Source organism: Myotis daubentonii, chromosome 8, assembly GCF_963259705.1.
Source record: "Myotis daubentonii chromosome 8, mMyoDau2.1, whole genome shotgun sequence".
NCBI classification, from domain to species: domain Eukaryota; kingdom Metazoa; phylum Chordata; class Mammalia; order Chiroptera; family Vespertilionidae; genus Myotis; species Myotis daubentonii.
This window is the reverse complement of record NC_081847.1, coordinates 90416635-90431692: the sequence shown is the minus strand read 5'-3', so window position 1 is coordinate 90431692 and position 15058 is coordinate 90416635. Positions and strand designations below refer to the sequence as shown.

Genomic DNA, 15058 nt, shown 5'->3' with positions numbered 1-15058 from the left:
CAAACGTTCGTAACAGTACGACATTTGCAAATACTTGCAGGTGTTCGGGGCAATCTTACCATCTGACAGAGCGAATGCCCACTCCAGAAAAGGCAGCCCCGCCCATGGCTGCATAGTATCACCGCAGAAGGAGCTTTTAAAATCCCGATGCCCAGCCCACACTCGAGACCAACGAAATCAGACCCGCTGGAGATGGGGCCTGGGCCTCGGGCATTCTAAGCTCCCCTGACGATTCCAGTGGGCGGCCTAGTTCAAGATGCTGGATCGAGCGCCTGGAGCCGTAAAGAATCACATCTTTTGTGCACACCGCCAACGGATTCACAGAGCTTTTGGAATTGGTCTCATTGGGAAGGTATAGTCCAGCTGGTGAGTGGTGACAGTAGGGAACAGCAGGGAACAGTAACTGGGCGAGACTGAGACGTGTGCCACATGAAGGGGACACAGTGAGCACATCAGGAGGCCACGGGGACAGCAGGTGTCATCGGCACCCTCCGGCAACAAGTCCCGGTGGGTGGCAGCCCGGAGCCTCTGAACACATTGGCGGAAACGAGCGAAGGAAACTTGCCTTTGGGAGAAAAACGAACACTCTGTCTACTAAGAACAAAAACCCACACAACCGATGCGGTAAAGCTGTATGCTGATGGAGCATCATTTGATGTCTTCCTTTGTTGTTTTCCACAAAAGACAGGACCCACCCCTTGGAGCCTGCTAGACTAGAACCCGCCTGGGTCTCACCAGCCGGGGACCCACTCGTGGAGGGACCGCAGCCTGCACGGCAGGCTCACTCTCAGCCCCTCTGGCCTGGTCCCAACCTCGCAGTAGCAGTGCCCCCCGCACCTGAGCCTGACTCCTTTTTCTCAAAAGGCGACTCCTGTGGCTAAGAAATAGAATCCAGAGGACAAGATTCCAGGCCACAGAAGTGCTTTCTCACAGTTTTTTCTTTGGAATAAGGACTTTTGAGAAGCTGAATGATTCCTCGGCCATTCTGGCAATTAAAGATTTCTAGGGATACAAAAGGGGACCACAGCATTCATTCATTCATTCATTCATTCATTCATTCAATAAGTACTTATTGAACACGTACCACTCGCCGCTCTTCTAGGCCTTGGGAAGAAACACAGCAGGGCCTTTTCCAAAGGGAACACTCCCTGGTACTGAGCGACTTCACTCAACAACGTCACGCAGCCTAAGGCTACACGATTGACAGCTAACTGACTTAAGGGTCCTGCTACAGACCTTAAAAAAACACGAATAGCCAAAAAACAAAACAAAACAAAGAAAGGAGAGGAAAGTCAAGGTCCTTTATATAATTAACTGTATGTACCAGAGGACTTACAGAGTAACAAAAGTCTTTTTTAAAAACTGCATTTACGTAAGTATATTCAGGCCACCAGATGTAGCCTAAGCTCCAAACAGTACCAGCACAACCACGTGTTCAATGGCCGATCCAACAGCCACAAGAAAGTGCTTGCTGCTTCTTCTCTTCTGTCACATACCCTCTAGTTCAGTGGTTCTCAACCTGTGGGTCGCGACCCCTTTGGCGGTCGAACGACCCTTTCACAGGGGTCGTCTAAGACCATCCTGCTTATCAGATATTTACATGACGATTCATAACAGTAGCAACATTACAGTTATGAAGTAGCAACGAAAATAATTTTATGGTTGGGGGTCACCACAACATGAGGAACTGTACTGAAAGGGCCAGAAGGTTGAGAACCACTGCTCTAGTTTATAGACAATTCCCGTTTTCTCGCCGTGGAGAAAAGTTTGCATGAGCATATTGCAGGCCCCTTCCTTCCCTCTTCCTGCCGGGCGCGGAGTCTTACCCGCGTAGTGCACCGGGATCTCTATCTTTGGCCCAATGACGTAGTGCCCCTCCTCCAGGCTGTGGGCGGTGATGGTGGTCCACTGGCGGCAGGAGTGGATCAGCAGGTAGTCGTTCTCCCGCAGCCCTTCGATGCATTCTCCTAGAAGACAGAATCCCACACAAGAAACCTGGAGTTAGCAGGGGCTCACTCCGTCCTCTGCAATGAAATGTCATTCGTTAGAACTTCACTAGTGCACAAGTTGGCAGTTCATCCCCAGAGAAGAAAGCGTTCACTTAAGAATTAGCAATAAAAAAAGCACTCCAAGTGGCTCAGTGGTTGAGAGTGACCTATGAACCAGGAGGCCACGGTTCAATTCCCGGTCAGGGCACCTGCCTGGGTTGCGCGGGCTGGATCCCCAGAGTGGGGCGTGCAGGAGGCAGCCGATCAATGATTCTCTCCATCATTGATGTTTTGATCGATACCTCTCCCTTCCTCTCTGAAATATATATATAGCATTCCATGCCATGTTGATAATGTCACTCAAGATTCCACAAAAATGTTTCTAAATTATTTACAAAGAGATCTTCACATGTCTCATTTTATCTAAATAATTATATTCCAACGATTATAAAACAAAGATGAAGTGCTTATGTTATGTAATACCTGGATGCTGTGCATCTATTATGCCATGTAATACAGTAATGATGAGGGAGGTATGATCCCTTCCTGGCGGGTGGGGAAGAACTCAGTGCTCAGGTGGTAAGCGACAGGTCTAAGCCACAGGTGGGGTAAGTGGACAAGAGCAGACTCGGGCCTGGGCAGACTGATTCCGAAGCTTCTGCTCTTACACACGACAGGACATGGCTGCCAACAGGAAGGACTAGCCTGTCTGTCTCTTTGCTCAAATGCCGCTTGAAAATACAAGTCTATTTCTATTTTCAATTGGGTATGCTTGCCAGTCCTCTCTGGCCTCCTACCGAACATCCCAATCAATTAAAAACAGGGAAGTCTGTAGCATACACATAACATGATTTTTCATCTTAATAATTCTGATGTACACTTTTAGACTATGAACCAATGACAGACTATTTCAAAAGAGAAATCCGCTCCCTGAAATGGAAAAGTTAGTTTTCTAGACGCAGGAATGATCCCATGAACCCCGCTTAGTAATTTTCAATGCTCGAAAAAAATAGCTGAAAAGGCGAATTCTTTTATACAGGAAACCACCAGCCTGCCTTATTTTTGATGTTATTACTATATTTCAATAATGAAAAGTTATTGGTGATTTAAGTGTATGTTTCAAAAGGGCACTTATCAACACCTCAAAAGTCCTTAAAAGTTGCAGCAATTTTTCAATTAAGTAGAGAAAGCTGTAACGATCAACTTGGTTATCACAACCATAAGCAGTCAAGTTTGTTCCCAAATTAATAAGGCCATAATTTTTAATACAGTCTTACTGCAAGAATATGCTATCTTTGTTGCTGAAAAGGCAAAGAGTTAACGCTTTTATGGGGGGGGTGCTGAAAGTGGAGGTACCTGAGCAGGAGGGGGAGGGTCCCATTGTGGGGGGCATATTTCCAAACCAGACTCCCCTGCCCCTCACTCTTTGGGAGACCAGGTTCATAAAGACACCGTCTGGGAAGGCCAGTGGTACTCAGCAGCCCTCGGCATCTCTTGAGCATATGAGGGCAGGAACGAAAGCTCTAGAAGCACTGCCCATAATATAGTCCCCTCAGTACTCCCCCACTGAAGGGCAGAGGGGAGGGCACATACAGGGCAGTTGGGAGTTACAGACACGGGCTTCAGAGCCAGGCATTCCTGGTCTAGCCAGGTTCTGTGCCAACACTGTGTGGTCCTGGGCAGGCACCTCTCTTCTCCCAGGAGAAGGGACAACAGGCCCTGCTTCCCAGAGGCTTAAAGACGCCTGGGGACAGCCAGGGACCCTGGGGAGCACCACTCTGTCATGGGATGTTAGGTGACTAGGACACATCAGCTATCGATTTTATTTCTTGTGAGATTTCCCCCCCTGAAGGTTGTCCTGTTTATAAACACTGTAATTGAGGTCAGGTCATCCTTTTACAGGCGAGGAAAGGATTTTCCGAGCAGTCAAGAAACTTGCCTAGAGCGGCACAGCCAAGGGGCAGAAACTGACTTCAGGGTCTCTCTCTCTCTCTCCACATCTCTCTCCTGCTCGTCCAACACCACACTGTTAGTCGCCTTGAAAACCACCAAAAATCCAGGAAACAGGGAACACTGGCCTTCGGTTCCCTCAGCCAGCATGACAAGCACCGTTGCAACACTGGGGACACACGTCGGAAAACACGACCGAGGTCCCTGCCCTAGGACGCCCACTATCCCACAGGAAGGAGACAGTACCGTCAACGAGAATGTTGGGATTATGGGTCAGTTAGGGAATGAGAGGGGCTGCGGGTAAAGGGTGAGAGGATCAGGAGAAAGAAGAGCAATTCACAAGTTTGTCATCTTACCCAGCAAACATTTGTCTACTTATTTTTGCCTTTAAAAAGCAGCTTTGAGATATCGTAATAGACAAAGAAGGGGAGATACTTAATGTGTACACTCTGATGAGCAAAAAACACTTCCTGAGTCTCTTTTATACACAAAGCAACGGAGGAGTGGGCCAGATATAACGACTGGGGGCCTGCATTCCAGAAATCAGCATTCTCACTGGTGAGATGCATCCCCGTGTAATTTCATGAAAGGCAGGGCAGGATGAGTGCTATGCAGAGGAAGAGGAAATCAGGAGTGGAGATGGGGCTTTAGCAGAGACGATCAAGGCCATGTTCACAGGGATGCAAAGCATTGGGGCTGGTCCTCTGATGGATGAGAGGGTCTTCGAGGAGAGGAAGGCAACAGGAGCCACTGGAGCGTGTTGGATACGAGAACCACGTCAGGAAAATTCACCTGGTGGTGCTGGGAAAGATGAGTGGGAGGAAGGAGAAACCACAGTGCCATTTGGGGGAAAAAGAAAAATGCCATTTTCTGCAACTAAACTGTTACATCGTAAAAACTGTTTTAATTTTATTCCACAGTGGGCTCTGCAGAGGCAGCGAAGGCACAATTGCAGTCAAGTTAATCGAAATGAAAATGTAATGTTAAATCCTACTGCTAGCTGATGCTATCAACGCTACCAAGAGGATTCAGAATGATCTTCGAAGCCATAAAGTAGTAAGAAACCAGCCCTATTTTTGAGCTTGCGCCTTTTTAATTTCTTTAAACAACTGAACCATGTGCCTGCTTTACGCAAAAAATAGTTTCACAAAAATTGTCTAGAAATAAAACTTAATATAATCACTTAAAATATCCCAGGGGAGGCCACTAATAGAGAAATTACATATGAATTCATAAAGTAAACAATTTTTGTGATATAATTAGCCCGTTGCTTAACTGCTATGTATAACATACTAAACTTATATATTTAGCTTAATGATGTAGCATTAGTAGGTCTAAAAGAATTATGTGTTAAAGTAGAGGCCCAGTGCACAAATTCATGCACAGGGCGGGGGGCGGGGGGTGCCTGCAGGGATGGGGCCAAAACCCACAGCCCGACGCCCCTGCAGCTCCTACCTGCCGCTCCCGCTTATCCCGGCCCCACTGCGCCTGCCCCGGGCTCGTGCCCATCTATCCTGATCAGGAGAGGCTAGCACTGCTGTAGCAGCACTCACCAGGCATGAGCCCTGCGTCTGGTGTCCTCCCGAGAGGAGTGGCCTGCGGGATTGGGCCGAAACCAGCTCTCTGACATCCCCCAGAGGGGTCCTGGATTGTGAGGGCGCAGGCCAGGCCAAGGGACCCCACCGGTGGACAATTGGGCCGGGGAGGAACTGCGTGGAAGGGCTCCTGGGCGTGTCCAACCCTGTCTCGCCCAGTCCTGATCCACCGATTGGGGGCTGGCTGGTCAGGGAGGGACGCGGGAGGTTGGCCAGCCAGGGAGAGACTGCAGCAGGGCTCCATGGCGTGTCTGGCCCATCTTGCTCAGTCCCGAAGGGGCCGGACCCCAGCAGCAAGCTAATTTACCAGTCAGAGCGCCTGCCCCCTTGTGGTCAGTGCATGTCATAGCGACTGAATGACCGGTCGACTGTCTACCCCGATGGTCAGTGCACCGTTGAGCGGCCTTAGCATATCATTAGCATATTATGTTTCGATTGGTTGAACAGTCAACTGGTCACCAGACGACCAGACACTTAGCATATTAGGCTTTTATTATATAGGATTCCAAAATATGGCAACGCCATCCTGAAATTTCTCCACATCCAACATGCTTCTGGGATATACTTCACTTGTCTAGTTTGAACTTGACCTCTTCAACATTAAGTCTTACACAGCTGTTAAAATCATTTTTAATGCTACTAGAACTAAACTCTATGAATCCATCCAAGTCTGCTTTAAAAAAGAAGAATCAAGTCCCGCTGGAGCGACGTAGCTGGTTGTGATGTCCTGTGCACCCAAAGGTTGCCTGTCAATTCTCAGTCATATCGATGTTTCTCTCTCTTTCTCCCCCACCCTTCTCTCTCGCATGTCCTCAGATGAAGATAAAAACAGAAGACTCAATCTCAAATTTTTAAATAAATACATAGTGCCTGGGCATGCACAGGTGCAACATGTTTGGCTGCTGGGACAATACGATCTCCTAATTCACCCTTCTGATCTCTCCTTGTTACCTTCTCTCAGTTTCCACCCCTTTACACTGGCTGTAACTGTAGGAGTTCGTCAAAGTTCTACGCTGAGTCTGCTCACCTTCTCTCTCTCCTTTACAATCTCATATGCCTCTCAAGGATTCAATCAGTTATGGACAACTCCCAAATCCATGCTACCAGCTGCTAACTTCTATTCTGAGCTCCGAGCCCAGCCTTTGTCGTCTACACATTTCTACCTGGATGGCCCTTGCCATTCATTCGGGCACCACAGACTCATCCAACAAACACTTCTTAAAAAGGAGACCAGCAGTAAACCAAGTACCTGCTCTCACGGATCCGACCTCTGGGCTGCGCTTTCAACCCCCTGTTCTTCCCTCTTCCAATTGATGTACATGTAGCACTGCACATCTTCTTCTTCCTTTTCTTCTCACCTGCCTTCACGGGTTCCCATTCACACAAAATGAGACCTTGATTCCTTGTCCAATACATAAGGGCTCCATGATCTAGTTCCAAAGGGTCCATGATCACAGTCCCCATACCACCCAGTAGAGCCCCCAAAACACATTCTCTGTTCCACATACAGGCCTCTCTCACTTATTTGCCACCCCCCCTCACTTTCTTTCATTTGCCTAAGCCTTTATTTCCCAATCCCTACTTACTCATTGCTTATCCTACTCATTCTTGAAAGACCAACTCAACTATCACCTTCATGAATATCTTCCTGGTATGAACCCTTAACATTTTACATTGAAACTGCACTGACTGTGTAACTTTGCTTATTTTCTATGATAAATTTATAAATTTCTTTTAGGCTATGAGCATGAGGAACTGAGCCTAGCTTTTTAATTTTATATACATATACATTTTTAAAATATATTTTTATTGATTTCAAAGAGGAAGGGAGAGAGATAGAAACATTGCTGAGAGAGAATCATGGATAGGCTGCCTCCTGCACACTCCCTACTGGGGATCAAGCCCACAACCTGGGCATGTGCCCTGACCAGGAATTGAGCTGCGACCTCCTGATTCATGAGTGGACACTCAACCAGTGAACCACACTGGTCGGGCGATATTTATATATTTATAAATGACACTATAACAAAAATAACAACACGGTGGGAATTACACGCAATTTTTTCCCTTTTTAAAACTTTCCTTGTCTCTATATTTATCAAGTTTGAGAACCACGGTTACTGGGTGAAGGACAGAGATATTCAAGATCACCAATGCTGTCAGATGGGATTCTCTCTGTTATGGACATAAAATCAACAATGGACACATGTTGTGTGTTCTACTTACTACAAATCTCATTTAACGGCTGCGCATTGCTTTATGTTACCAATGTGAAAAGGAAAGCTGGTGCAGTGGTAACATTTTGCTTGTACCTCCTCACTGCAAATAAATAGAGATGCTTAATTTTCATTATGTGCTTGCTTGCTTGACCTTCCGCTCCTTTCCATATAGACAGGCATCCTGGTGAGCTACACACTCCAACCACCGCTCTTCTCGTACAACGCAAACATGTTATAAAATACTTCACGGCAGCGGCTGGCCACCAGACAGGAGTCCTTTCCTTCCCGAGGCCCCTCACCACGCAGGGGGCCACGCTGCCCAGTGCTCACCAAGGGGGGATGAGCAGAAATGACACTTCCCACTTCCTGTCCTGGCCTTGCCCACGAAGGCTGCCCACAGCCTCCTTGCTCTCTCCTCAGCCCAGGGCTGCACGTCGACTCCCAGGACGACCTGGGAACAAGCTGCCAACAGCTCGCTGCCAGCTGCTGGGTCCCTTACTGAATCCACAGGGGACAGACCGCCTGCCATGCTGACCACACCCAGCTGCTGGGTCCCTTACTGAATCCACAGGGGACAGACCGCCTGCCGTGCCGACCACACCCAGCTGTGCCGAGAGAGAGTCACTTGGGCTGGGACCCTCCGCCCAGGAGGTGCTGTAGTTTTCCTTTTTGGTTTCAGTAGTTAGACCACCTTAACTGAGACAGCTGTGCATAACCTTCAGCACCAGCAACAGGTTACAATGACCGCAAAGGTGTGGTGACAGAGGCTACTCTTCCTACGTCCTCTTCACAAATACAACTGACCTTGACTGTGCACAGGCAGCTAGAACTAAACACTCTTCTCATTGTTTTAGCTACATTTCAGCCCAGAGACTGAGGGATCTACTCAAATGCTATTTAATTAGCATCCTCGAATATTTTCAGGGCATGCGGCCCTAGCTGTTTCAACATCTCCCAAACAAACACGAAGTACTTGCTGGGAGAATAGAACATGGCACTATGATTATGTTTCTGTGTTCCAAAGAACCACAATCCAGATGGCATGGCGAGTAAAGAAAGGTTATGTAAGGGGAAGGAGGTAAGGAGGCGAAGAGATGATGTCATAGCCAACGGCTCTAAGACGGCCAAAGAGCAACCCTGAAATCACGAAATTACACTGTTGTCTGCAATGAAAAAGCAGTAATGTGTTCCCAAAAGGAAGCATTAGCAGGAGAGGAAAACCCTGAAAGGAACAGCTAATTACCAACGGACTAATTAGAACAGGGAGAAATTAAAGAGTGACCAGGAAGAATATGCCACAGGAAATCATTAAAGCACAGCTAATAATTTTGAATTCAGGGGAACGGAAAACAAAATTTCAATGAGAAAAAATGCTCTCGGGATAAGAAAAGAAATTGAGTTTAGCCTAATGCTTGGGGTGTCGTAAGAAAGTGTAGGACTGAAGAGAAAGGATCCGACACAGGCATCGATCACATGAAGGCGCCTGAAGACACGGGGTGACAGCGCTCCTCAGGACGCGAATAAGGTAGAGAGAGAAAGCCCTGGCACAGAGGTCAGGAAGGCAATGGAAAGTGAGTGTCCTACATCTAGGAGACACGTGAGTAACTTGGCCTCCTAAAGCTCACCTATCACAGTCCCCGGTTCTAAACGCTGAACAACAGGCCCTCCAACGCCGTGCACACACCTGCATGTCTATATTCATCTACTTCGGCAGAGAGTCCATTTCCAGGCGCGGTCACTCCATGACACTGACACATCTCGGGTGCAGAGAGAGGGTGGGAGTGGGTGGGGAGGGGGCACTACAGACAACAGCACTGCTGGCCGGTAACTACTGTCCAGTTCTAACCCTGAGAACACACCTGGCATCTTAAGTCCCACCTTCCTTCAAGGCTGATCATCCTGGGGTGAGGGGCTGGGGGGAGCCTGCAGTCCCGAGGAAAACAGTGGCTCTGGCCCCGCCTGCCTGCGTGTTCACTGTAATCACTGGTGGACTTGTACAAGCTCGGACGGGGCAGCTGGTGGGGATTGGGGGTGGGGGTGGGGTGGTCCCAGGCGAGACCCGAGACATGGGGAACTCCAGGCTGGGACCCAGGCCCCTGCATGTTCTGAAATGTCCTCGGGCGTCCCGATGTGAGCCGGGGTGCAGAGTACAACTGGGGCGTCAAGAGCAGGGCCCTGGCGAGGCGTCACCCACCAGGTGACTCGTTCTTGCACCTGGCGTGGCACGGGAGCGGGACGCGACCCAAGCAAGTCCTTAGAAGTGTGAGCCGCAGAGCAAGTGTTATGACCATGACAGTCCGCACACGCCTCAGTCACAGGGTTCTCTCAAGCTACGAAACTTGCATAGTGTGTGTCTGCTTTTTTTTTCTTTCATTTTGTAGGAATGATAAATTATCTGACTATGGAACCATTTATTTGCTTATTTATTTTTAATTATTTTTAGTTCTGCAAAGACCTTCATTGGATGGTGTCAATAACAGGATTCAAACCTGGGACCCTTCAGTCTCCAGGCTGACGCTCTATCCCAATGAGCCAAACCGGCCAGGGCCCGTTATGTAACATTTATACATATACATTATCTTTCTCAAATTAGACCGTGGTATTCTTGGAAGTCGGTGACTTTTCTTGTCCTCTTTCCCAAACAGGGCCAGTCACCCATTGATGATCATTCAACATGGCCATTTCCCCGTTTAGCTCCCACAATCGATACATTTAACTCTCAGGTGAAATTAAAGTTATTTTCCTCCTTTTTTGTCTTCTATGTTGCAATAAAAAATAAGAGCAATTCTATTTTCCAAGACCTTTCTTTCTACAGAAACTTGTTTTTTTGTTTTTTTTTTAAAAGGTTAATATTTCAGGCGAATAGGAATCTTTTCATCTAGAATATTATGACCATAATAACTCCCAGCAGATTTTTTATTATGATTCACCTTTCACTAGGAAGTGGCAGACTCCTGGATGTCCATCAATTCTCACTCCTCGTCCTGAGTAAGAGTTCCCTTCTATTAGCTGGAAGCATGGTGTCCAGAATACAGAACACTCAGCGATTAGGTACAATAACAACGTGACTCAGATATGGACAATGGGATGTAGTGCAAGTAGTACGTGCAACTTCCAACATGTGGTTTTAAAGAATCTTACCAGAAAGTTTACTGACTGAAGTAGACAATTCAAAGGTTTTAGTAAAGTCCTAATGTTCTGCAATCATCACTAGAACCTAATTATAGAACATTTCTTTCTTCTTAAAAAAATATGTTTTTATTGATTTCAGACAGTGGAAGGGAGAGAGAAATAGAAACATCAATGATGAGAGAATCATTGATCGGCTGCCTTCTGCACGCCCCCTACTGGGGATCAAGCCCACAACCTGGGCATGCTCCCTGACCAGGAATCCAACTGTGACCTCCTGGTACATGAGCTGACACTGAGCCACACCGGCTGGGCGACAGGCCATTTCTATCACCCCAAAAGAAACCTCATGCCTATTACCAGTCATTCCTACTACTCACCCCAAGCTTAGGCAACCACTCTGGTTTCTGTATCTATACATTTCTCTATTCTGGACATTTTGTATAAATAAAATTATAAAATATGTGACCTTTCGTGTCTGCCTTCTTCTACTTCGTATAATGTTTCAAGGTTCATTTATGTGGTAGTGTGAATCAGTACTTCATTCCTTTTTATGGCCAAATAATATCTGACTGTATAGATAGACTGTGTTTTAGGATGCTAAACATTTCGGCTATTTACAGTGTGGGCAATTACTGAGTACTGCTGAAAGGAACATGTATGTACACGTTCTTGTGTGGACATATGTTTTCATTTCTTTTGAAAGGGGTGGAACTGCTGAGTCATATGGTAACTCTAAATTTAATTTTTTCAGAACTCCAGGCTGCTTGCCAAATTGGCTGCACCATGTTACAGTCCCACCAGCAATGAATGCAAGTTCCAATTTCCGCACACTCTCCAACACTTGCTATCCATCTTTTTAATTATTGTCATCTTCATGGGTGTGAAGTGTGCCTCACTGTGAATGTGATTTGCATGTTGTGCATCTTTTTATGAGCTTATCGGTCATTCGTACTTTTTGGAAAAGTGTTTATTCAAACCCTTTGCCCAATTTGAAAATTGGTTATTTGGCTTTATTGTTGAGTTGTAAGGGGTTTTTGCATATTGTGAATACAAGTTCCTTATCAGCTGTGGTCTCTGTGATTTGAAGCTAAACTCAAGTCTAAATTAATGCAGGAGTATTGGAATAAAGTAAGAATTGCAGTGTCTGCAATATTTAACCAAAATATGTAAATGAGGTTCAAAACAGAAAATAATTTTTGGTTTTGATTTTTTAAAAACCAATTTCATGAAAGGTGCCCATCTAAGGAAGTACGTACCATTTAAGCCTGTAAAATCGGAACAATGTCTGGTATCTAATGTTTTTTTGTTTGTTTTTACCTTAAAATAATTCCACATGGTTTACAGGACGCAGCATTCATGAATATTATGCTTCTGATAATTCCTTTCAAGCTTCCTAACTAGTTTGGAATTGTGAAGGCTGAATTACTTTTGCTAGCTCAAATGTACTCCATAACGACCTGAATATTACTCAAAATTCATTTTAAAAAAAATCTTGTCACACATTTAATAGAACTCTTTACGTGTACCTAATTACAGAGAAGAGTTCTATGTTAACTCACATTTGGAGTTACATTCACATATATTATGAGCTTTGGCTCTAAGTTATTTATGAAATCAAGTTAGGTGCATGATTCTAAATGAGGAAATATCAAGTATCCCTCATACTGTACAGAGAACAATAGTGTTTTTATATTAATGGCAAAAAAAAAATCATGAGGAACACAGATGAAACAACTTTCCTAGAATTTATTATTAACAAGAGAATGTATTACCAGCATTAAGCACCTCAGTGACGTCACAGGGTGAGCCCCATAGAAAGGAAAGGCCACTCCACAGCCTGCGGATTATGCATCCCTTTGACCATGATCACTAAGAAGGAAGACCCAGCAGCTGACTCTCCTCACCTCTGCTAGGATCTCACTTTGGCCATGAACCCTCACCACAGAAATTCTAGTGTAACCATAATTAGGAGCTCCCAGTTTCCTGAAAAAGGGTAATAATTTAAAGGAATCAACTTCATTCTTTGGAGCAGACTCAATAATAATAATAATAATAATAATAATAATAATAATAAGCCAACCTAATCAGAAAGAATATTTTATTTTAGAAAATATTCTGACTTTAAATTAAGCCAAATATCTGCTGCCAATTCCTTCAGTGACTGAAAGTATTAAAAGTTTCAGGTGATAACACAAATGCTGAGGAGGTATTTAGATCCCCAGCACCTATCTACTTTGAGTGCGTAAAAGGCAAGAACCCTGTCTTGCCTACTGGATCCTCAATTTTTTGGGCCTAATATCATCTCTTTTTCTGATCTGTCTGAGTTCCACGAGATGTTGAGCACAGAGTAGGGGTATAAGAAGTGCTTTGTAAATGAACAATCTTGGGTACAAATTGGTGACTATTCACAAATAAGTTTAAGTATAAATTAGACACTCAAGTTTCATTCAACATTAAGGGCTCAAGGAAAGCAGAATATTTAGAAAAGGCCCCTTTCTCCCCAAGTATTTTCTATTGATTTCTTACTACCTTTAACAAACATCCACAAATTTACCCTAAGAACCCTTTTTCGACACATACTCTATAATCTTGGGTTCTACGCAAGTGAAGAGTTGTTGTGTTTTTATGTTTTGTGGTTTACTGTGAAATCCCAACAAGAATAGAGAGGAGTAAAGACTAATTTCGACAAAGCACTAAGTGGTAATGAAGTCAAAGAACTTCATGGTGAAATCTAAGCAAAAAGGAATAAATGAAACGAGAGAAAGATGCTTAAAAGAGAGAGAGAGAGATTAGGGATATATTATTACCTCTTTTCAATGAGCCCTGGGACAAAAGGACTCTTTTTCTATAGTCGATAATAGATTCTTGCTGTGTGAAACACAAGTATGCCTACTGAACTTGAATCTGAAATTTCAGAAATACTGGACTGTACCTAATATTTAAAAGATAAGAATTCTATGCCAAGTAATTTTAGAAAAACAGGTGAGCAACAGCAGTATCAGTATTTCCACAAACAGTCACAATTCAGTAAATCCCTGGCACATAGCACGGAATCACATTACTGGCAGGTGAGAGAAGGGGCAAATATTTACATAAGATAAATACTCATTGGCGATCCGGTAAAAGCCAGGATACAGACATTCCTCTCTCAGTAAGTGCGATGCATCTGGTGTGTCCCCCAGAGTGGGACGGTGCATGTAAGACGATACACTTGGCTAATGTGATCTGTGTATTCACCACACGGTGTGAGATGTTCACAGCATGAAGGCATGCAGAGACCAAGAACAACGGAGAGCCACAGAAGCAGGCAGGCATCGTCCCGGGCTCCTCTGGACGCCCCGCGATGAGAAGGCAGAGCAGGCAAGGCCAGTGCCCAGGCATATTCCCTAGGACCTGCCGCTTTCGTCCCAGCTCTCTGCTTCCACTGACTCAGATGGATATCTGATGACTCCACTTGTTAGGTAGTGAGACAGGCCAGTGAGCCAGGGCAAGAGGAATAGGGAAACTGAGACAGCTGAACAAACTGGCCACTTACAGCAGGAACAGACGGTCGCCTCCCTGGAGATAACATCTGGGCCTTAGTTGTATTTTAGCTCCAGGCCCAGAAAAGCAGCAAAACCAGGTGGGCGACACCAGGACCTGCTGCAATGACGAAGACCTCCTGCCCTGACACTGACCAATCAGTGGAGACCACGACCCCAAAGGTGCTCACCTAGAAAACGGATGACTATTGTGCTGAAACCCTCCTGAGACCTCCCTTAAGATTCCTGCCTGCAAGAAAGAGATGAAGTCTCAAGACAAAGGACCCAGCTCAAGCTCTGTCCCTGGGGGGACCACCACTCTGCCCCACCATTCCCTTTCCCTCTTCTTCCCCCACATCTTCCCCCACAGGCACGCATCTCCTAGATCCTAAAGGACCCCACGAGGGTTACAACCAGGGGAGCAGTGGGCAGCGGCAGCTCGTCCCAGGCTCACCCCTGAACCTGTCCCCAAGGCCCCCTTTTCCCTGACTCCCAGAGAGCTGGGGCAGCCCAGCCCAGGCTCCCCTGTTGCTTCTTTTAAGCTAATCGTGCCCTTGTTTCACTGCCCCCAGCTTTAATACACCTTCCCTCACAGTCACCTGGACTCATGCGATGACATTTTTCCTGTACGAAGTCGAGAACCTACACTCTAC

At 45.9% G+C, this 15058-nt stretch overlaps 2 protein-coding genes across 5 annotated transcripts in view; one reads left to right on the top strand and one right to left on the bottom strand.

Moving 5' to 3' along the window:
• Positions 1–15058, top strand: part of MEP1B (meprin A subunit beta) — a 495370-nt gene that overhangs the window by 155129 nt on the left and 325183 nt on the right. The gene's annotated exons all lie outside the window — the stretch shown is intronic.
• The window catches only part of GAREM1 (GRB2 associated regulator of MAPK1 subtype 1), a 156715-nt gene that overhangs the window by 97366 nt on the left and 44291 nt on the right, over positions 1–15058 (bottom strand). For 2 of the 4 annotated variants that reach the window (XM_059707393.1, XM_059707394.1), the window contains exon 2: positions 1827–1967. The exons of 1 other annotated variant lie outside the window; for it this stretch is intronic. In XM_059707393.1, the coding sequence (XP_059563376.1) occupies positions 1827–1967 (141 nt within the window). Of the gene's footprint in view, positions 1–1826; positions 1968–15058 lie in introns of those variants that run through there. One more of the 4 variants, XM_059707398.1, reaches the window with a different exon arrangement.